General features: G+C 48.5%; 4 protein-coding genes across 5 annotated transcripts in view; 2 read left to right on the forward strand and 2 right to left on the reverse strand.

Annotated features, from left to right (window-relative positions):
• The window catches only part of LOC121445703 (histone-lysine N-methyltransferase, H3 lysine-36 specific-like), a gene marked incomplete at its 5' end in the record, with an annotated part of 40,466 nt that extends 29,487 nt beyond the window's left edge, over window positions 1-10,979 (forward strand). The window contains 2 exons of the mRNA XM_041647849.1: window positions 2,986-3,190; window positions 4,820-10,979. Coding sequence (XP_041503783.1) covers window positions 2,986-3,190; window positions 4,820-6,423 — 1,809 coding nt within the window. The remainder of the gene's footprint in view (window positions 1-2,985; window positions 3,191-4,819) is intronic.
• Window positions 10,980-12,548: 1,569 nt separating this feature from the next.
• LOC121445706 (ras-related protein Rab-24) lies at window positions 12,549-14,640 on the reverse strand. 2 transcript variants are annotated; one of them, XM_041647852.1, is made up of 8 exons: window positions 14,237-14,640; window positions 14,089-14,157; window positions 13,809-13,887; window positions 13,636-13,703; window positions 13,455-13,554; window positions 13,207-13,257; window positions 13,017-13,079; window positions 12,549-12,902 (listed from the first exon to the last, which is right to left on the reverse strand). In XM_041647852.1, the coding sequence occupies exons 1-8, from the start codon at window positions 14,351-14,353 to the stop codon at window positions 12,838-12,840; spliced, it is 612 nt and encodes a 203-aa protein (XP_041503786.1). In that variant the 5' UTR covers window positions 14,354-14,640; the 3' UTR covers window positions 12,549-12,837. The 2 variants fall into 2 exon arrangements, with proteins under 2 accessions (XP_041503786.1, XP_041503787.1); XM_041647853.1 differs by lacking the exon at window positions 14,237-14,640 and having other exon boundaries at window positions 13,809-13,969.
• Window positions 14,641-14,737: 97 nt separating this feature from the next.
• On the forward strand, window positions 14,738-17,860 carry LOC121445705 (PRELI domain-containing protein 1, mitochondrial). The gene is made up of 5 exons (XM_041647851.1): window positions 14,738-14,978; window positions 15,554-15,779; window positions 16,855-16,968; window positions 17,047-17,125; window positions 17,378-17,860. Exons 1-5 carry the CDS (start codon window positions 14,887-14,889, stop codon window positions 17,515-17,517), a joined length of 651 nt encoding a protein of 216 aa, XP_041503785.1. The 5' UTR covers window positions 14,738-14,886; the 3' UTR covers window positions 17,518-17,860.
• A 336-nt stretch (window positions 17,861-18,196) lies between these two features.
• LOC121445704 (max dimerization protein 3) lies at window positions 18,197-21,966 on the reverse strand. The gene is made up of 6 exons (XM_041647850.1): window positions 21,897-21,966; window positions 21,576-21,681; window positions 20,946-20,975; window positions 20,704-20,818; window positions 18,619-18,802; window positions 18,197-18,518 (listed from the first exon to the last, which is right to left on the reverse strand). The coding sequence occupies exons 1-6, from the start codon at window positions 21,964-21,966 to the stop codon at window positions 18,403-18,405; spliced, it is 621 nt and encodes a 206-aa protein (XP_041503784.1). The 3' UTR covers window positions 18,197-18,402.
• Between the last annotated feature and the right edge of the window lie 26 nt (window positions 21,967-21,992).

Raw genomic sequence — 21,992 nt, forward strand, 5'->3', positions numbered from 1 at the left:
ATGATGTAGCTCTGTGGTAGAATGCTTTCTGGCCCATGCTGAGCCATGGGTTTACCACCAAAAAATATAGAGATTAACAAAATATAAATATTATTTTATCTTCCTGTGCTTATTTATGTACATTTAACTGAGTTACAATGCTGTAATTGTTAAAGAGATTTGTCTTTTATGTTATGTGTATGGACGTTTTGCCTGTATAGATGGGTTTTTTTGTTTTTTTTTGTTTTATTTTTTTAAAGATTTCTTTATTACGCATACAACTTTCTGCCTCCATTTATACCCACACGCTAGAGGATGGCGCCAGATGTCTTTACAGATGGTTTGGAGCCACCATGTGGTTGCTAGGAATTGAACTCAGGACCTCTGGAAGAGCAGATAGTGCTCTTAACCACTGAGCCATCTCTCCAGCCCCTGTATAGATGTTTATATCACATGCATTTAATACTCAGACCACCAAAGGTCATTGGAGCCCCTCCCTAGAAAGTAGAACTAGAAATGGTTGTGAATCTCCTTGTGGCCATTTGGAATCAAACCCAAGTTGTCTGTAAGAATTGCCAGTGCTGATCTTCAGTGCCGCCTGCCCTCTTTCTCTTTTTGTTTTTTTGTTTGTTTCTGTTTTTTTTGAGACAGGGTTTCTCTGTAGCTTTGGAACTAGCTCTTGTATACCAGGCTGGCCTCGAACAACAGAGATACACCTGTCTCTGCCTCCCAAGTGCTGGGATTAAAGGTGTGCGCCACTACCGCCCGGCAAAATTTTTATTTATTTATGTGTGCTCTGTATGCCAGAGAGGGCATCAGATCCTATTAAAGATGGTTGTAACCACCATGTGGGTGCTGGGAATTGAACTCAGGGCTTTTGGAAGAGCAGCCAGTGCTCTTAACCACTGAGCCACCTTTCCAGCCCCATCTTTCTTTTTTAGAAGAGACTTTCACTGTCTTTTCCAGCATAGCCTTAAACTTGAGTCTGTCTTCTCTTTGTCTGCTACTTACATGCTGGGATTATAGGTATGCAACCCCATCCCTGGCTGCTGTTTTCTGTTAGAGAGTTTTTGTTGTTGTCGTTTGCTTGTTTGTTTGTTCATTTGTTTTTCTCTTAGATTTATTGATCTTGTGTGTGTACATAAAATGTGTGTGTATGAGTGCTATAGGGTGGACAGAGGACTACAACCTACAGGAGTCATTTGTGTGCAGGCTTGGAGACCATTGCCTTTACCTGTGGAGCCATCTCTCAGGACCCTGATGGTTTCCTTTTCGTTTAGTGGAGGGTTTTTTGTTTGTTTTGTTTTTTTGCAACATGATCTCACTATGTAGGGTCTGGCTGTCCTGGAACTCACTATGTAGATTAGACTAACCTCAAACTCAAAAAGATCCACCAGCCTCTGCCTCCCAAATGGTGAGATTAAGGTATGCACTACCATGCCTGGCTGCCAAGCCTAATCATCTCAATTCAGTCTCCAAAGACCTAAAGGTGGAAGTTGGGAACCGAGTCCTTCCAGGTTGTCCTCTGACCTACACACACACACACACACACACACTAAGTGGATGGAGTTAAGATTTTTGGTTTTTTGAGACAGGGTTTCTCTGTGTAGCTTTGGTGGCTGTACTGGAACTCCCTCTGTGTAGCCCAGGGTGGCCTTGAACTCACACAGATCTACCTGCCTCTGCCTCCTGAGTGCTGAGATTAAAGGCACACAACCACTGCCCAGCTTTGACATAAAAATTTTTATGTCAAACAATAAAAAACCAAAATGCTGGGCATGTTCATATGTACCTTTAATCCCTACACTTTTGAGTCAGACGCAGGTGATCTCAGTTTCTCAATCTCTCTCTCTCTGATTATTTATATTAAGGAAGCTTTATTTTCTGTCAGCGCTATCTCCCTAAAACAGGGTTTGAGAGAATATCCCCAAACACAGGAGAAATGTTTTATTTTATAGCCCAGAAATTGTAAGGCTGGAGCTAGCTAGCTTGCTTGCTTCCTTCCTTCCTTCCTTCCTTCCTTTCTTTCTTTTGTTCGCTCGTTCGTTCGTTCTTTCTGGTGTGTTTTTTTGTTTTGGTTTGGTTTTTGGTTTTTTTGTTGTTTTGTTTTTTTGGGGTTTTTTTGGTTATGTAGGAATTTGGCTGATTGAACATCTTATCAGGGTGGTGAATGAAAAAGAATAAGAAAGGCTGTAAGACTGCTCCTACATATGGTGGACAAGGAAGTTTATTATAGATAAAAAGGAGAGCATAGTCAGAAGCAGGAACATCTGGGAGAGGGAAGAGAGGGAAACAGGGTGCAGCAACCAGCAGTCTCAGGGAGTAGATGAAATGGCCTGGTAACCAAAATGGTTAGATTATAATGGGTAGCAGGGCCATCCTGATCAACATAGCAAATATCAGGATAGCTAGGACTACATAAAAGATACCCTGTTTCAAAAACAAAAACAATTTTTTTAATCAAAGAAATGCTAAAATACATAGAGATGGGCCTGTATCACAAGGATAGAGCCAATTGAGAAACATTCCCAACGGTCAAAGCTTGATAATTTTTAAAACACAAGAAAGTTATTATAATATACATTTTAAATCTTATTTAATTTATGTGATGGATGTTTTACTTGAATGTGTGCCTATGCAAGGCTTGCGTGCCTGGTGCCCATAGAGGCCAGCAGAGGGTATCTGATCCCCTGGATTTAGGAGTTAGAGTTGGGTGTGAGCTACAGTGTGGATGATTGAAATCACACCTGAGTCCTTTGGAAGAGCAAAGGACTCTTAACTGCTGAGGAGTCACCTCTTCAGCCCCTGTACTGTTTGGTTTTTAAGATTGCAGTCAAAGCTAACATGAATTGGGCGTGCCTTCCTGTATCTTCACTAGCTTTACAGCAGTCTCTGAGTGTTGTCTTTTCCAGAGGAGAAGCTGGGGTTGAAAGGATAGTTAATCTAGTGAAGAGTACATACCTGAGTTGTTGTCACAGTGTTGACTGATCAATATCTGACCTCCAGAATCAACCCATTGTCACTGAAGAAAAGTCCAGGAAATTCAGGAAGAAGCAACATGGGAAGCGCAGGAGCCAGGGTGAAGTCACAAAGGAGAGAGAGGATGAGTGTTTCAGCTGTGGAGATGCTGGTCAGCTCGTCTCCTGCAAGAAGCCAGGCTGCCCGAAAGTTTACCATGCTGACTGTCTCAATCTGACCAAGCGACCAGCAGGTTGGTGCCAAAGTCCATTCGGAGCACTCCTTGTTCTCTGTCAGAGTTGTCAGGATCTGATGCCACTTGTTTCAGTCTGACAGAGAACACTGTTGTTAAGCACAAGCCCGCTGTGGGATCTGGTTCGTGTTCTTTGGTGATAAAGAAACAACAAAGGCCTAGAGTCCTAGATTATAGGAAAGAAAACAGAAATGTGTTTTATTTACATTATTTCATCTTTCCAGCAACTCATAAAGATTGTTTTCTATCCATATGTGCATGGGGAAAATGCAAATCAAGATTGAGATTCCTTGTTGCTGATAATTCAAAGACAGGTGTTCTGACCCCAAGGCCACTAAATCACCTTTCCTTTCCAAAGGGAGAGTGAGGCATATAGAGACTTTTAGATATTAGGATCAATGAGAGATGGGTCAGCAGCTTTTAACCAGTTTCTCTCAACTCTGCCGGAGTCTCCTACCTTACAATGTAGACTTTTTCTGTGTAGGTGAAGTAGTTGTATTAATTTACACATGAGACAGCTGCTAAGGTAGATGAGGTAATTAGGAATTTGTGTTAGGAAAAGTTAATATCCTTTGGGTAGTGACTGGGTCTTAGGATTGTAGCCATTGGTCAGGCTGGCTATGGTAAGATACAAACAACAGATGCAAATGAAGCTGTTTAAAGAGATGTTAACACAATATGCGGAGTGGAGAGCTCTAGGGTAGAAGTGTGTGAAAATCTAAATTGATTTTCCTTCCCTTTGTGTAGTCCAGGGTCATGATAGAACAGAAAGTCAAGTAGAATAAAGTTAGAGCCTTTGTGTTGAAATGTTAGTACCAGGAAGTAGAAGTAAATCTTTTTCAGAATCACCTTGTTTCATGGCACAGGTCATGATTTTGCTTGTGTTCCATCAGTGAGTTCTAGCATAATTTATTTGGAGATGGGGAACACTTACATGCCTTATGAGGAAGTAGATACAAGGTTAGTTTTAGGTCAGTTTTAGGTCTTTTCCCTTGTTTCTACATGGACAATCCAGATAAAGTTTTTTGCTGGTTTCAAGACTTAGAATTCAGCAAAGGTGAGTCAGCTTCCCTTATTATTTATGTAATGTGTAAATTTACTCTATTTCTGGTGAAAACAAAATAAGCAAGAATGTTAAAAAGCTGGAATGTTCCTCTTTGAGTTGGATTTTTAAAAGCTGTCTAGATCTGGGCATTGTGATATATATATACCTTGAATTGTAAGGCAATCCTGGGCTTACATAGTGAGACCCTGTCTCAAATAATACAAAACAACCAGAATTTGGAGAAAAAAAAATGTGGAAATAGTAATGATTGTTTCTTTTAAGAGGAACTTTGGGGTTTATTTGGTTTCCCCCTGTACAGCTCATGCTAGAAATAGTCTCTTGCTTGTGTTTAGTTGATACTTAGTTACTCAACCTTGATTCTTTGCTGTTATTTTATATATTGTTTTGTGCAGAAGAGGAAGCTGAAATTCTGGGGAAGGAGTAATGGCAGGTGAGTGGCACAAACTCTGAAGATGTGGCAGTTTGAGGAGGCTTTGCAGCCACTGCTGTGGACCAGTCTCAGAGCCGCGGCTCATCTCACATGCATCTATTTTCCCTAAGCTTCTCTTCACTCTTGTTTTCAGGGAAGTGGGAATGTCCTTGGCACCAGTGTGACGTATGTGGGAAGGAAGCAGCCTCCTTTTGTGAGATGTGTCCCAGCTCCTTTTGCAAGCAGCATCGAGAAGGGATGCTTTTCATTTCCAAGCTCGATGGGCGTCTGTCTTGTACTGAACATGATCCCTGTGGGCCCAACCCTCTGGAACCAGGGGAGATCCGTGAGTATGTGCCGCCCCCAGTGCAACTGCCTCCAAGCCCCAGCACTCAACTGACAGAACAGTCATCAGGAATGGCTACTCAGGGACCCAAGATGCCTGATCAGCCACCTACTGATGCCACCCAGAGGCTGCCAGTCTCCAAAAAAGCCCTGACAGGGACTTGTCAGAGGCCACTGCTACCTGAAAGACCTGAGAGAACTGAGTCTAGCTCCCACCTTTTAGATAGGGTTAGAGACCTTGCTGGGTCAGGGACCAAATCCTTGGTATCCAACCAGAGGCCACAGGACAGACCACCTGCTAAAGAAGGACCAAGACCTCAGCCATCTGACAAAGCCTCTTCAATGACCAAGCCAAGCTCCTCACCCTCAGTCAGGTCCCTGCCACTGGAAAGACCTCTGGGAATGATTGACCCAAGGCTGGATAAATCCATAGGTGCTGCCAGCCCAAAGTCCCAGTCAGTGGAGAAATCCCCAGCCCCCACTGGCCTGAGACTTTCACCACCAGACAGACTGTTGACTACCAGCAGTCCCAAACCCCAGATTTCTGATAGGCCTCCAGACAAATCCCATGCCTCTTTGACCCAGAGACTTCCTCCTCCTGAGAAAGTACTATCAGCTGTGGTCCAGTCTCTGGTAGCTAAAGAAAAAGCACTGAGGCCTGTGGACCAGAACACTCAGTCAAAGCACAGACCTGCGCTAGTGATGGATCTCATAGACCTAACTCCTCGCCAAAAGGAGAGGGCTGGATCTCCACATGAAGTCACACCACAGGCTGATGAAAAGACGCCAGTGCTGGAATCAAGCTCGTGGCCATCTAGTAAAGGTCTGGGGCACATGCCACGAACTGTGGAGAAAAGCAGCGTGTCAGAGTCCCTTCCGCCAGCTGGGAAAGCAGCAGCTCCTTCAGAACATCCTTGGCAAGCTGTTAAGTCACTCACCCAGGCCAGACTTCTTTCTCCATCTTCTGCCAAGGCTTTTTTATATGAATCAGCAACTCAAGCCTCAGGAAGAGCTCCTGTAGGAGCTGAGCAGACCCCAGGACTTCCCAGCACAGCACCCAGCCTCATTAAACAGGGAAAGCAGCTATCTAGAGGACTTACTGCCAAGAGTGGGCAGTCCTTCAGGTCTCTTGGGAAGATCCCAGCTTCTCTCCCCAATGAAGAGAAGAAGTTGACAACCACAGAACAGAGTCCCTGGGGCCTGGGAAAAGCCTCACCAGGGGCAGGGCTTTGGCCCATAGTGGCTGGACAAACACTAGCCCAAGCTTGCTGGTCTACTGGGGGCACACAGACATTGGCACAAACTTGTTGGTCCCTTGGAAGAGGGCAAGACCCCAAACCAGAGCAAAATACAATTCAAGCTCTTAACCAGGCTCCTTCTAGTCGCAAATGTGCAGAGTCAGAACAGAAATAATGCAGTAAATATCACATAACCAGGCAAGCTGTCCCCAGGGTGCCGTTGGGGTTGGGGGGGGGGGGAATAATCCTTCTTTCCCTTCTCTTCTTAAACAGAAATATTCCCAACACTTCCACTGTTATTCTTTTCTTATATCCCAACACTCAGAACTCTTGTGGCATTAGCCCATGGGGACTTGTGGTTGTGTGAACCATGTATGGAAATCGTCGGGCCCCAGTCAAGGAGACAGACAGACTTGAGTCTCTTTGCCCTAACTTTTACATATGGTCAACTTAAAATAAAAAGTCCACTCTACAATCAAGCATGGAATTCAATTCCAGTGATCAAGTTGGAAAGTATAGAGGCTCACAAAGCTACTTCCCTGGCCCAGCAGTGCCCCGTTGAGAACACCTGATAAACCTTTAGAAGGATCTGATGCTCATTCAAATCACTGGCAGTTATCTGAGTATTGCTGTATGCTAGGTCAGGAGGCTAGTCATTGTGTAAGACAGAATTACATAAGGCCTGATCCCAATGAGCCTGACTTGCCTGCTTGGGTCCCCAAGCAGATTCAAGGACCTCTGACCAGGAAACAACAGAAAGTACTGCTAGGCCATGGGTTTCCAGGTTTGTTCTCAAATATTTTTGTGTGTATGTATGCGTGTGTGGCCCAGAATGTGTCTGTATTGAACATGTTTCCTAGTTGGACTGTGCATGCATGTGTGTGCCTGCAAAGCTCTTCTCTGTAAATGGAAGGGTGCTACATCAAGGCCAAGGCAAGCTGTTGACTGGGACTTTTACCTGTGTATTGCAGTCTGAAGATTTGTTCTTGGAGGAGCATCAGGTTAGAGGGAGCTGGTTTCTGAGAATGTAGTGTCCCAGAAGTGGACAAAGGAAATTGGCAAGCTTACCTTTCTTTTCTACCAATAATCCTTTTCTAAGAACCTACCCCATCCGCATTTCCTCAAACACTCAGGTGCTTTCAGATTTCAGTCTCGGGCAGTGGACATAGGGAATTTCTGGCAAACTCCTAGCAAGACACACCACCTTCAAGAAGAGTGTCAGATTCTGATGGGAATTTTCTTCCGGTCTCATGCCCTCCTACCTGAAGGGAGGGAACTCTTTCCACCTCCTTGTAAATTGTTGTGCTTTCTGTTACAGAGAGCACATGCCTGGTCACTTAGCTCAATGGCAAGCCAGAACCCTTCCCCAAGACTGGAGAGACGTGGTGTTTGGAGCAGTGTCCAATCTAAGACGACTCCTCGTAACTGCTGATTATCTGTTACTGCTGCCCTGAGCTGGGGCCCAAGGGCTGGGAATCTGTTGGTGCTACCCTGCCCTTCCATTTCCCCAGCTCACAAACTGCCAACAGAAAATGCTGTTTGGCTAGTTCTCTCACACTCACCCTGCCCCTTGTCCTCAGACCATGTGTTTGTTTACCTGTCTGCTTTGCCAACGTAGTATCTTTAGCTAACAAATGGCATCTCCTGGCCAAAACATCTGGCCTTTCTGTCCCAGTTACAGCTTTTATACCCTCAACAGGATTCTGTTTGCCCCAGGTTCCTCCTAAGTTCCTGTTGAGGTTAGCTTCCATCACTTTTCAAAAGGAAAGAGCAGTGGTGGTTACTGAAGCATTTGTACTTTATATAAAAATTGAGAGTAGTGTCTGCTTTTATTTCCCCAAGTCTGTCTCTGGGGTAGAAACCCCTGAACTCAGGCAGAGGGATGAGGCTAGGACAGGGCTGACCCGAGCTTGGGGGCTAGTCCCTGCACCTCTCTGAATTACGCCTGCCTAGTTCTCCCCTTTCCTTCTTTCTTTCCACATCATCAGAGTAAGAAAAGCTCTGTGTTCAAAAGGAAGAGAAAACATAAATCATCTTATTTTCTTTTAAAAAAATTTTTAAACCATGAAGAAAATATTTTTAAAGAAATTCACCCAGGAAATTAAAGTTCACTATATTGCATATTTATCATGTGTGAAGATATAAGTATATAACTGCAGCTAGTAGACCCCTTTCCTGATTTCTTAGGTTGTGTGCGTAGGTTTGCTTGGTGCCAGTCCTGTGCCCTTTGCTCTCCTGTCATCTGTAGTTGTGATCAGAAACAGATGTCTGCACTGCACTGTCAGAGTCTCCGTTCACTATGTTGTGTGTTTGATTACCGTAGCTGTTTCATGAAATAAACTGTGAATTGGGGGGTGGGGGGTGCAGGCTATGTAAAATTTTTAAGTGAAGTTTAGTCTTGACTTAACTTCTCTAAAATAGGTTTCAGTAGTTAATTGGCTTTGACAGCTGTCTAGAAGTGTCTCACAGAACAGGAGGGAGGGATGGGGTCACGATTGGCCACCCGTGTTTGTTGCGATATTTTCATTCACCGCCATTCTTTGGAGCCTTCCTTCCAGACCTGCTGGGAAAACATCTGAACTGTGTACTTGTGGGGTGGAGGGAGTGAGGGGCATGGGTGAGAAACAACCCTTCTAATGACAGGCACGTTTTGTTCAGGGCCACTGAAAGACTCTCAGGTTGTTGAGTTGGAACTAGACATTTGAGCGGAGACCCACAGCTAACAGCATGAGTTGTGTTAAAATAGGGTATTGGTTACTGTCCTTCAGTAACAAGTGCTTAGGGAGCAGGGACTTGAGTGTGATGGTGGGAAGAGGGTGACCTTGCAGTTCTGGGCTGTGTTTGAATCCTGTAATAACCCTTTCTTTGAGAGTGTGAATTGGCAACACAGAAAATCTTACTAGAAACTTCTGATCATTGGACAGGTTGTATTTTGGCATTGGCATTTGGCTAAGTGCTTGAAATTTGAATTGCCAGAGAATCTACCTGTGAGACAGCACCTAGGAAGTTCTTTCCAGGGACAAGCCAAAGGCAGAAATGCTCCTAGGTAGTGGCTATACTTCTTGTTTAGTTAGAGGGAAAAAGGGGTGGAATTGTTGAAATTTGCATTTAAAACTTCATTTTTCTAACTGTTGGAGCCAACCCATTTTAATAGAAGGTAGCCACCATTTACAACCACCCCCCCCAGTATTTTTAGATGTCTGCTTCCCTAAAATTACTGAGTTTGAAATTATTTGCATAACTGTGTCATTTTTTTTAACGAATTCTGCATCTTTGGTATTCATATCCTCTACCCCACACGTACAGTCTGGGCTTGAAGTGCAGTAGTAGTGAGCCTTCGTGGCTCTGCACTGTCAGTTCCCTGAAGCTGAACTTTGAGATTGTATTCCAGTGTTGTTCCACAACTGACAGGAAGGATGTCTAGGTTGTCCATGCAGGGCAATCAGGAGAGCATTCAATCAGATGGGTCTTGCCCCGGCTCCAAAAAAATTAAGTTTTCTAAAACTTGTCAGGACATTGTTATCTTCTTGGGGATGTTGTCATTGAATGAAAAGAGGCCCAGTGTCCTCACTTCCTAGATCAGAGGACAGGAATTTCCTGTTGTTGAGTGATTAATGTTAAAAGTATCCCAAGTCGTTTAGACCTAGGTAGCTTCTGCAGGAGCTTTGATTGGCTATGACCAGTTTGTTTTCAGCTGAGCTTCCTAGGTCAGTGCAGTTCTATAGTGTAAATTGAAATACAAATAATTGCTTTGTACACAAAACAATGTAATGATGGTGCTAATCTCATGGTATAAATAAGCACTGCCAAGGGTTGAGGAAGTGGTGACATGAGAAACCCCAGTTCCCGTTTGGGAAGATAATTTATGTAGGTTCCTTTCAGCTCTATGAGAGATAGGCGGCAGGCAGTGTCACTGATGCCTGCCAACCCAACCCTGGAGTTTTTAGTACGATCCAGAGGTGAAGAGATGATCCCAAATCCAGATGATGGCCACTGAGTTTCTCAGGGCTAGGGTCACCTTTGTCCCATCCTGTCTAGGACAGTTTAGAAGAGAACTATGGGTGTGGGGTATCCACTACCTTCTGCTTCTCTACCTCTTCCCCTCTCGTGGCAGCATCTCAATTGCTTATGAATAAGGGCAATGTCTCTTAAGAACGTTGGGAGAGTTTTATTTAGACAACTACAACCTCACAAGAGATGTTTTCTTACCAACATAAGCAAAACAAAAACTCTTTTGTGGTCTTTACCCTAGAGTAGCCTTCCTGTGACTTAAGAACATAAGACTATGAGGGGCTCCAAGGGTAGCTCTTGGGAGCTTAGCACAGATTGACAGGTAAACACAGGGAGCAGAGTAGAAACCAAGGAGAGTCCTGGTGTTCTCATTCCAGGGTGGACAGAGTAGGTGGTCTCCAGGCTATGGTGGTGCCGCCTTATGTATGTAGGTGAGTGTGAAAGTTGGGTGAGTACAGCACCTAGGAGCTCATGGAAAAGCAGCTTTTTAGGTCTTGGCGAAGAAAGCTGACTAGAAAGCTCTATTTTTTAAATGGGGAAAAGGGTTCAGCCAAGGTCCATCACTGTGTTCTCTCACCCCCCCCCAACAGATTGTCAGCTGGAAGTGAACCTCCTAGTGAAAAAGAGGGGAACCCTGTGCTAGGAGTCCCCATAAACATGTACTGTAATTCTTTGTATATAGAAAAAATTACTGTAAAGTAAAGTTTAACTTTACTCTTATGGCCCTTGCCCTGTGTTTTTATTGTCTCTGGGGAGATGTAGCATAAGACAAAGGACTGACTGGTTTGGGGTAAGAGCTAGAGCCAACCTGAGCTTAAGGCCTTCAAGAACTTCAAGAAAATTGACCTCCCAGATTCCTTCCTTTCCATTGGGAGTTGCAAAATATTTCTGTGTAACCCTTGGCTGTCCTGGAACTCAATCTGCAGACCAGGCTGGCCTTGAACTATACCTCCAAGTGCTGGAAGTAAAGCCACCACCACTCTCACGGGCATTTTGAGGAAGTAAAGAGAAACGAAACCAGGGCACTGGGTTGTTTAGAGACATCCTCACTATGCTGTGCAGTCCAGACTCACCTCAAACTAGTCTGTCTCCTGCCTGGCTGCCCAGTTAGTGCTTAGATGTCAGAAAAATGGTCCCAAAATGCCTTCTGGGCAGGAATAGGACCAGTTGGTATTTCTGAAATCTTCAAAGGCAAAGGGGCCCTGAACTGGCATCACACCCTCACACTTAACTAGAAAGGGCTGCAATACACTTCCTTGTTTAAACAGGAAGCGTTAGCCCTTTTTACATTACCATCTAGGTTTTCAGGGTATTTCTGATCCTGAAAAAATTAGCAGTTGTCTCAATTTTCTTTTTCTCATTTTATTTATTTACTTAGGGTTTTGTGTGTTCTTTTATTGTTTTGTTTTCTTATGGGGGTGGGAATTTTACTGTGTAGCTGTGGTGGCCTGGAACTCAGGCACATCTGCCTCTGCCTTCTGAGTGCTGAGATTAAAGACAAGCCATCACTGTCTTCAAATCCTTTTGGTTTTTTGTGTTTTGTTTTTAGTTTTTTTTTTTTAATGATGTATGTGGGTATTTTCGTTTTATTTTTCAAAACAGGGTTTCTCTGTGTTATTGCTGTCCTGGAACTCAATTTATAGACCAGGCTGGCCTCAAACTCAGATCCACCTGACTGCCTCCCTAGCGCTGGGATTAAAGGTGAGCACCACCACCACCCAGTTTTAAGTCCTCTTTTTAAATTAAAAGCTAAATTGCATCCATAAAGTCTTTTTGACTTGCAGAACTATGGATTGCCTCTTGTTAAATATATTACAGGGCAATCCTGGGAAGCTTAGGACTGAGTCACAGCCCTGAGCCACAGTTCTAGACATGACACAAGAAGTTGAGCTGGCCAAACTAACTTTGAGCCTTTCATCTGTGGGTACAACTTACGTGCTTTCCTTGCTCTAAGAGTTTGTATTCCTCCATCCCAGTCCCTAAGCCTATTTCATCCCCACGAGAGAAAAGAAACTGCTTAATCAGTCAGTGATAAAGTTCTTGACTGGTATGTTAGAAGCCTTGAGGGTTTGCTCTACATGCACATACACACACACACACACACACACACACACACACACACACACACGGAACTGTGCGTGGGGACATAAGAGCCCATTGCTTCTCCATGATTTCGGTGACTCACTATTTGGTTTCCAAATGCTGACAGGAAGTGAGGCCAGTCTGATGGCCCCAAGAACAACTAGGTGTTCTGACACCCAGTGCACAAAACAGGGAAGGGGCTGTGAGTCACAGTGCATCAATTTTATTTACAGTTCAGAAGCTAGTTAAATAATCTGTGGACAGAAGTTCTGTCCAGGACACAAGCCTGGAAGTCAAATCAGCCCTTATCCTTCTTCATGCCCACAATCTGCCCAATACTGCCTCCGTTCCATGGGCCAGCACAGGCAGGTGCCACCTCTGCTGCCAAGGGGACCTGGAGCAGCTCAGACACTTGACCACACCAGCCCAGACAAGAATTGGGTCCAAGCCCTCTGGGGGAATTCATTTAATTCTCCCAGGCCAGATGAGTGGTGGCTCAGTGATGACAGCAGCTGTAGAAGTAAGGGTTTGCCTTCTGGCTCAGGTCCACACCTTTGTCCTCTGTCAAAGAGAGAGGTGGCTGCTCAGCACTATTGTGGTGGTGATCAGGTAGGTCACCAGCAGGACTAGAGTCCACGAGCCTAGAGGACATCTTAATAGGTGGGGAGTACACACCTGTCATCACCTGGAAAGCCGCCACACTGACGTAATCCTCTGCCACTTTCTGGAAGAGCTCGTCTGGCAAGCAAAGGATCAGTGAGGCCCTGGTGCCAGCATCCCTGAGAACTCCCAGTGACCCAGCCCTCTGAACCTTTTTTCCTTCAGTGTCCTGCCTTCTGCTGGCAGGCCCCAAGACAGCACTCACCCACACTCTGGCCTGTCTTGCTGGATGTTTCAAAGAGCTGGGCTTTGATATCTGCAAAGAGAAGTGACTCTTTATCCCTGGGAATCAGGACCTAAATGTAGTTAACAGTTCAGTGTCCTGGATCGCATAGGTTCAAGAAGGCCAGAAAGCAGCCAGGGGTGTCAGTCTGCCGTCCTTGTAATCCACTCAAGCAGGTATCACCCACTCTCTGCCCCCACCCCCACCCTCAAAGGTTTTAGAACATTTACTATCTGCATAATCTTGGACATCGTGGAAGTCTACACGACGGCGCCGCCTGTCTTCCTCCAGCAGGTCACTCTTAGTGCCACACAGGTAAATTTGACAGCCCTGTAGCAGAAGACAAGACTGAGATTATCTCCACAGACCAACATGGTCCCTGTCGCCGATCTGTGGGATCTGGTCACCTACCTCTTCTAAACTGCGCAGCTCCTTCACCCAGAATTTGGCTCTCTCAAAACTGCTGCTGTCAGTGAGGTCTTGGTGTAAGGGTCAGACAGGAGACACAATCAAGGATCAGTGGTTTCCCTCTGTTGTTGGCCTGTAACCCAACCCTTAAAATAGGCCAGAATCCAGCCCCTTACCATAACACACAATGGCAGCTTTGGCGCCCCGATAATAGATTCTGCTCATGGCTTCGTAGCGCTCTGATCCTGCTGTGTCCTGGGGGGTGAAGGTAAGCTCCTTCATAAGTCTTAAGAACAAGGCCTGCGTCTTCCAAACCCCCATTTTTTTTTTAAGATAACTGAATGGGTGTGGGGAAGGAAAAACGACCTCTATAAGGCTCCACTTGGCTAGCTTAAGAGGCAAGATATTAAACCTAGGAAATGGTTTTGCTCAAAACTATATCCCCAAGGGACTTACCCAAATACCCAGAGTCACCGTCCGATCTCCAACGCACATCACCTTGGCCACGAAGGCAGCCCCAATGGTCTGCAACCAGGTAAGAGATAAGAGTCGAATGCAGGCCAGCCCCCTTCTTCCCGGGCCTGGCCCGGTGGGGTGCACTTACGTTCTGATACGGGCCCACCAAGAAGCGGTCGTGCACGTATCGCTCCACCAGGCTTGTCTTGCCCACGTATTCCTTGCCCAGCATAACCACCTTGACGTCCACGCGCTGCCCGCTCATGCTCCCAGGGCCGCCTCACTCACGTCAGGGTCCGCGTGGCCCAGGCAGAGCCCAAGCCTCAGACCCTAACCCCAAGGGCCTCGCTCGTCGCAGGCCCCCGGAGCTTCGGCCGGGGCGCTCCGTCCCTAGCAGAGCCGCGGCGCGGGGACGCGGATAGCGCCCTCCGCCGCGCCGTCGAGCCCTGCACCGCTCACCCGCGCGAACGCTACTGCGACTGAGGCTCCGCCGAGCCGGGTTTACAGACTGAAACCGGGGTCCCCGAAGCTAACTCCAGCCAGCACCTTCGGAATTGGACGCCAGGGGGCGGGACATCCGATCACGTGTGCGAGCGCCGGAAGTGGCCGAACCTACGCAGCCGGCGCCGGAAGCGTCGCACAGTCTTATAGTCCCTCATGGCGGTCGTAGGGACTTGGGCGCGGCGCGGCGGTGACTGAGCTGCGAGCCTGGCGGGCGTGCGCCGAGCCACGTGCCTCCCACCCCCGGGCTCTTCACCCTGATGCTGCACGGGTGCTGAGCCCGTCCGGGTCGGGACGATGGTGAAGTATTTCCTGGGCCAGAGCGTGCTCCGAAGTTCCTGGGACCAAGTGTTCGCTGCCTTCTGGCAACGGTACCCGAATCCCTATAGGTACGTGGCGGTGGGTAGAGCGAATGGCCGTCCTTTCTCCATCTGAAGGTTGGAGTGAAGGCTGTCCTTGAGTATTGGAGCCGGGAAAGACAGGACAGCGAATCTGACGTGGTGTCTCGTACTGTGGCCACAGTTAGAGCACAAAGTCCTTGTTAAGATTAGGACCAGGCCAAGCCTGCAAGGTCCTCGAAGAAGACTGTCTACGCTATGGATTATATGAGGCTCTAGATTTTTATTTTGTGGTCTCAAGGTGTTGAGACTGGAAGAGGCGGGGGAAACAGGAGTTGAGTTACCTTGGGGTTTGGGAATCCTGGCGATGGCCTGCTCACCTGCCCGTGGCGCTCCCTAGTGGTACAAATCTTGGAGATTGGAAAAACGTCTGAAACCAGGTCAGGAAGGAGGAGGGGATTGGAATTTGCCCGGGGATCAGTTCTGTATACCCTTAACTTTGAACCCAGGTACAGATCACTTAGTAAGATTGCAGGAAGCCATGACCTGGAGGCTCCAAGCGGGAACCCGTAGACAGTTTATCAGGAGCAGACTTCTGAGAATAATCTTTACTTTAACCCCCGCAGCAAACATGTCTTAACGGAAGACATAGTACACCGGGAGGTGACCCCTGACCAGAAGCTTCTGTCTCGGAGACTCCTGACCAAGACCAATAGGATGCCACGTTGGGCGGAGCGACTTTTTCCTGCCAACGTTGCTCACTCGGTGTACATCCTGGAGGACTCTATTGTGGACCCACAGAACCAGACCATGACCACCTTCACCTGGAACATCAACCACGCCCGGCTGATGGTGAGACCTCCTTTGGTCCCTTAAAATAGTTGCCCTCCAGGTCTCAGGCAGTTGTGGGAACCCCTGTGGCCTGAAGCAGGTGTGGAATACTAATGAACAAAGTCTACAGCCTCTCTAGGCCTCTCCCTTGGCTCTCAGATGGTGGGGAAGACACCTCTTTTGAGAACTTGTTTCAAGTGCTGTGCACAGAACTCTAGGTTAGTGTATGACGTACATACATACAGGGTGGACTTTCAGGAGTGGTGCTGGGCAGAACGGGAGGTGGCGACCTGACGGATAACCAGCACAGTGGTGTGTTTGTGACTACTATCTTTGTGTTCTTCAGGAAGTTGCCACTCACTTTGATAATGAAAGCTGTGATTATCAAATGATGACTCTCTGTGTGTGTGTGTGTGTGTGTGTGTGTGTGTGTGTGTGTGAGAGAGAGAGAGCGCTCAAAGGGGAGAGTTCAGAATGTAGACTGGAAATACTGTGCATGGCTGAATCTATAGGCCCCAAGCAAAGCCCAGGATCAGGCTGGAATGCCAGCTCATCCCCAAGACTTTTTTTTCTTTTTCTTTTTTTTTTTTTTTTTTTTTTTTTTTTTTTTTTTTTTTTTTTTTCCGCGACAAGGTTTCTCTGTAGCTTTGGTGCCTGTCCTGGAACTAGCTCTTGTAGACCAGGCTGGGCTCGAACTCACAGAGGTCTGCCTGCCTCTGCCTCCCGAGTGCTGGGATTAAAGGCATGCGCCACCACCGCCCGGCTAAAATTATTTATCTAAAATTATTGGTGTTTTGCCTGCATGCATGTCTGTGTGATGATGGCAGATCTCCTGGAACTGGAGTTACAGACAGTTGTGAACTGCCATGTGGGTGCTGGGAATTGAACTCAGGTCCTCTGGAAGAACAGCCAGTGTTCTTAACCACTAAGCCATTTCTCCAGCCCGACTATTAGAACATAGGGCAAGTACTCACCCAGTGTCGAGTGCAGGAGTGTGATGCTGGCTTGAGGCACAGTAGAGACAGGGTGTGAGTCTGTGCAAGTGCACAAAGCAATGGACACGCCTACAAGGTGCTCTCCTGGATTCCCTGTGCAGGTGGTGGAGGAACGATGTGTTTACTGTGTGAACTCTGACAACAGCGGCTGGACCGAAATCCGTCGGGAAGCCTGGGTCTCCTCCAGCTTATTTGGTGTCTCTCGAGCTGTCCAGGTAAGAGGTTTGGGAGCTGGGCCCCGCTGGGCGCTGGGTCACTGAGCAGCTCTCCCATGCTCCTTCTTCTTCTGCCAGGAATTTGGCCTTGCCCGGTTCAAAAGCAATGTGACCAAGACGATGAAGGGCTTTGAGTACATCTTGGCCAAGCTACAAGGTGAGAGCCCTGGACACTGCTTGGGGACTAAGGGACCCTTATTAGCAGTGGCTGGGATGATCCTACCTCAGCTTGACCAATGCCTTGGGCCAATCATTGCCCTGTTCTGAGCCTGAGGTTCTTGTGTGCCTGCAAGGGTGGGAGGGTCAAGAATCAGGACATTGACTCCATTCCTAAGAAGCCTTGGTTGGATGGGGATCAAGTGGGTCTTCTAGGCATCTTCTGAAGCCAGCCTCCTGTTGTTTGCCACAGGGGAGGCTCCTTCCAGAACACTCGTTGAGACAGCCAAAGAGGCCAAAGAAAAAGCAAAGGAGACGGCACTGGCAGCTACAGAGAAGGCCAAGGACCTGGCCAACAAGGCCGCCACCAAGCAGCAGCAGCAGCTCGTGTAGCTGCTCCCTTCCTCTCCCTTCTCACTGTACTTGATTATTAAAGATGCGCCTCCAGCCCTCTCTGCTGTCTGGGTGGTGGGTTCGGGTGGTGTCCTGGTCCGCATCTGCAGTATACCCGGCTCAGCATCTACTGAGCCCAGCCTCCTTTTACCCCATTGGGCAGAAAGGTGCAGTGACTTGCCCAGGGTCAGAAGCAGTACACAGGTGAAGCGGCGACACATGATAGACTGTGCGCTCCACGAGGGCAGGGCTCCTTGTTTTATTCTCTGATGTGTCCCAAGTACCCTGAACAATATTTAGCACATAACAGGCACTCAATAAACACGTGAATTGATTGGCCCCAGTTCTGGAGTCAGACAGCATTGGTTTGGAACCTGACCTCAGGCAGGTCGCCTCACTGCCTGGCACCTCCAGCAGCCTCCACCTGTCTTAGGTGTGTGCTGTCCAGCACATGACCATGTTTGGCAGCGACCGATCTGATTTCCTCTTTTCCAGTTGTGGCTGGGACTTCCTCCATCTCATCAGGCAGAACCATGGACAGGAACTTACGAAAGAGGATTTTAATGAGAATACTGTGCAGTATATGTGGGGCAGAGGCCTGGGGTTTTGCCCAGGAACAAGAAGTCTACAGGCTTCCTGTCCCTGGGCGCGGGGGGGGGGGGGGGGGGGGGGGGGGGGGGGCAGCAAAGCAGAGCCAAGGGCTACATAAAATGCCCTGGGGGATGAGGAAGGTGTCCCAGGCTCAAGCTGTGCAGCAGAGTGCAGAGTCCTGTCCCCACACAAGGGTCTTTGTGGTCTCCCAACAAGTGGCTCTAAACAGACATTGGAACTTGTGTGGGGCTCCCCTGCCTGGCAGGCTCAGTCCAGAGAGAGAGGCAGCTGGCGTCATAGCCAGGTACCGGTGCTGTGTGAATAGCTGAGCCCCTGGCCAGCACTGAAGCTCTGAAGCAGCTCAGTCTCAGTTCCGAACACCAGGCTCTCCACATCCACCTCCACGTCCTCTGCAGAGAGAAACCCATCAGGAACCCCGCCCACATGCCACAGCTCAGTGCTGCCCAGAGAAACCCACCAGGAACCCCGCCCACATGCCACAGCACTCACCTTGGTCTGAGTCTGAGCGCTCAGAGGACAGAACTGAAGAGTCCAGGCTGTCTGCTCGCGGCCTGTCCCTCTCTCCACCCCGGGGCAGCCCCTGGAGCTGCTCCAACTGCTGCTGTAGGCTCTGCTGTTTACTGCGAAGCTTTTCCTTGAGCCGCTGGGCCTGCTGCTCCTGCTCCTCCAGCTTCTGCAGAATCCCAGGAGCAGGGACTCGGGTCAGCTGCCCAGGGACTGGCCTTTCTGTGGCCACCGGTACCTTTGTCTATGCCAGACAGGCAGCCACATAACCAACCTAAGCTAGTTTCATGTCCTTCAGGGCCATCTCCTGCCCATCTAAGTACAAAGATCTGTCTAGATGGCTGTGCTTGACAAGGTACCCCAATCTCAAATGCCTTTAGGGTCTTTTTTTTTTTTAAATATTTATTTATTTATTTATTATGTATACAATTTTCTGTCTGTGTGTATGCCTGAAGGCCAGAAGAGGGCGCCAGACCTCTTTACAGATGGTTGTGAGCCACCATGTGGTTGCTGGGAATCGAACTCGGGTCCTTTGGAAGAGCAGGCAATGCTCTTAACCACTGAGCCATCTCTCCAGCCCGCCTTTAGGGTCTTGTCACATAATAGGGTAAAATACAATGTCAGTACAAACTTGGAGACTGGTACCCTGACAGGCAAAACTCTGGCTAAAGGATATGGCCATGCCTAAGTTGCAGCCCATTGCTGCCCATAGTCCACAGACCCAGCCAGCTCTTCCACTCTCCAAATTTTTTATGTCAAGTGTACTTTGAAGCACTGCCAACTACTTTTAAATTATTGGACTAGAGGCTACTAGTTCACTGGGCAAGCAGCTCGGTGGTAAGGTGCTTGCCTAGCACGTGCAAGGCCCTGGGTTCGGTCCTCCCATACAAATGATTTTCTGCTTTTTAAAACGAGAATAAACCAAAACACTCGAGACAAGGTACAGAAGGATGCGTGTCCTCACGTAGACTAAGATGTGGCATTGGATTACCACCAAGGCAGAGGAACCCTGGGAAGCTTGCAGGGTCCAGCTTTGTCTGTCTGTGGTAGGCAGTGAGAGAAGCCTAAGAAAGTCGTCATGAGGCTGTGGAGCCCAAAAAAGCAAGGCCTGCGTTAGACAGAGACTTGAGTTTCATAGGAAGTAGGTACTGAGACTGTCCTGCCACGGTTTCCAGCTGGAGATGAACCTCTGTAGGTCTACATACAGAGTAGAAAGGAGCCCGAGAGACACCAAGTCAGAGGGGAAGGAAGCCCAGGAGATGCTGCCCGGGGCTTGCCATGTGCCACTCAACACCTGAATAGCACGTTTCATCTACCTGAAGATGACGGCAAAGGAACTTCATGGGAGAACGCAGAGCCTATGTGACAACCAGAATAATGGAAGTGACAGTATGCACCTATGTGACAACAATCTGTCCCACAGCCAAGATTTGTTTGCTGATGGCACTGATTGCCATGGCCCTTGGCAAGAGCCTGACAGTGGTGCTTAATGAACTGCTGATAAGGCAGGACAGGCATTAGTCTTGTGGTCCTGAATCTGCCTCGGCTGCTGTGCCTCCAGTCTGGCAGTATCTGTTTTTTCTCATCAAAGGGGCCTGGAAGGCAGGGAAAACCCTCTTTTGTTTCCAAGGGAGCTTCTAAAATGCCCACATGGCTGGCACAGCCTGGGCCTTGGCATCTGCATACCCACTCTTGTCCACCAGGGGGCCTGCAATCCCACCTAAGTAGTGGCAAGGCCAGGTTGGACCAGCTAGCGGTTCACCTCTGTCCTTTGCTGAGAGAAGGCAGGGACCAGCCCTCTACAGGCAATGGATCACATGGCTCACGACAGTATTTTCAACAGGCATATACTCTGCAGAACTAAACAGCCAGGACCTAAGTGATACCATAACAAAAAGGACCTTTACAGGGCCTCAGAACAGCCCAGCTGTCTGCTTTCCTTCCCATTTGAGAGATTCGGAAACGGTTGTCTCACATCACACAGGATGGGGACAGGTCCCAAAGCTCCAGCCAGGCCCTCCACACCACACCGTCCCGTTCCGTCTAACGAGCACACTGGAGACACCTTACCTGGATATGCATCCTGGCCCGGCGCAGCAGGCTCAATGTGGTATATCGGGTACAGTCAACCCCCAGGGGCATCTGCTGCCTCAGCTGCTCCAGGCACCGCTTCAGCTGGGCTCTCCTGCAGGGAAAGAGTTCTGGAGGGCATTGCCAGCCCCACCTCACCGGCCAGAGGGATGGCAAGGGGGGGAAAGGTCTGAGAGAAACGGTCCTTGGGACCTGGTTCTCAGGGCCAGATTGGAACTCACCTGCGTTTCTCCAGCTCATTGTGCACAGACCTGCCAATGCCAAGAGGAGAGGAAGTGAGGGGCAGTGGGTACTGTTCAAATCCTCAACCCCAGGTTATTGGGCAGCTCAAAATTCACTACAGATATCTGTGCCAAGTGAGCCTTTTTGTGACAACCCAGGCTCATCTAGGGCACCAAAATCCCAGGCTGTGACAGAGGAATCAGAGGCACATACACCGAAAGATACAGGACACCTGCCCGGGGTAGTTGTGGGGTCTCCCCTGACAGCCAGGTAAGAGGGGGTGACTGGACAGATGTGACATTGGATCCAAAAACAAGTCTGCCAGAGAAGCCAGTAGATGGGAAAACATTTAAAAGGAACGGCATATGCAAAAGGTCAGAAAAGCTGAAGCCTGTAGGGGAGAGAGTTCAGAAGTGTGAGTGGAAGGGGACTCAGAACTGTCTTGTTACAGTTCATGGCCACATCAAAGGTGCTTTAGGAGTCCGTGAGTGGGCGCGAGCGCGACACACACACAGAGGCAGATGGAGTAGGGTACCTGGCCCAGAAAGGCAAACAAGGAAGTGAGAAGAGGGTTAGATGGGCCAGCTGAGAACTAGCGCCCCTCCCCACACTGCCCCATCCCTGCTCACCGTCCACTGTTCAGCGCACCAGGAGCTTGCACGGGTCGCTTCCTCCTCTTGTAGACAGTGCCGGGGCTGTAGTGTGGACACAGGGACGCATAGCCATGCTCCGCCTCTGCCAGAGAGAGGACCCAGCCCGTCAGCCGGAGCCCCTGGCACGGCGTGATCAAGGAAAGGTTTTTGGCGCCAGGATCCTATCCCCAGTCACTCCCTGCCCTGACGCCCGCGCACTCCTGTGGATGTGCGGGCGGCAGGGCGCCAGCTGCCCTCGAGCCGTACTCTGTCCAAGTTGGGAGCCAACTCCTGCCCGCGCACGGGGTCTGTCCTCACCTCTCTCGCGCCTCTCCAGGAACTCCGCAGCCTGCAGCAGGACCTGGATGTTGCTGGCCACGGGTTCCATGTCGGCGACAGCCGCCGGCGAGCGGG

This window comes from Microtus oregoni, unplaced genomic scaffold (genome assembly GCF_018167655.1).
Source record: "Microtus oregoni isolate MIOR12 unplaced genomic scaffold, Mior012 000332F_ref0000167, whole genome shotgun sequence".
Taxonomy (NCBI): domain Eukaryota; kingdom Metazoa; phylum Chordata; class Mammalia; order Rodentia; family Cricetidae; genus Microtus; species Microtus oregoni.

What these genes read in the sequence shown, in the direction of transcription:
- LOC121445704 (XM_041647850.1), bottom strand. Translation starts at nt 21,966, where the DNA reads ATGGAACCCGTGGCCAGCAACATCCAGGTCCTGCTGCAGGCTGCGGAG. An exon ending in CCTGGAGAGGCGCGAGAGAG is followed by an intron (nt 21,682 to 21,896) that starts GTGAGGACAGAC and finishes TCTCTCTGGCAG; the next exon opens with AGGCGGAGCATGGCTATGCG. An exon ending in GGGCCAGGATGCATATCCAG is followed by an intron (nt 18,803 to 20,703) that starts GTAAGGTGTCTC and finishes GGGATTCTGCAG; the next exon opens with AAGCTGGAGGAGCAGGAGCA.
- LOC121445705 (XM_041647851.1), top strand. Translation starts at nt 14,887, where the DNA reads ATGGTGAAGTATTTCCTGGGCCAGAGCGTGCTCCGAAGTTCCTGGGAC. An exon ending in TCAACCACGCCCGGCTGATG is followed by an intron (nt 15,780 to 16,854) that starts GTGAGACCTCCT and finishes TTCCCTGTGCAG; the next exon opens with GTGGTGGAGGAACGATGTGT. An exon ending in CATCTTGGCCAAGCTACAAG is followed by an intron (nt 17,126 to 17,377) that starts GTGAGAGCCCTG and finishes TGTTTGCCACAG; the next exon opens with GGGAGGCTCCTTCCAGAACA.
- LOC121445706 (XM_041647852.1), bottom strand. Translation starts at nt 14,353, where the DNA reads ATGAGCGGGCAGCGCGTGGACGTCAAGGTGGTTATGCTGGGCAAGGAA. An exon ending in CGGTGACTCTGGGTATTTGG is followed by an intron (nt 13,888 to 14,088) that starts GTAAGTCCCTTG and finishes TTCACCCCCCAG; the next exon opens with GACACAGCAGGATCAGAGCG. An exon ending in AGCTGCGCAGTTTAGAAGAG is followed by an intron (nt 13,555 to 13,635) that starts GTAGGTGACCAG and finishes CTTCTGCTACAG; the next exon opens with GGCTGTCAAATTTACCTGTG.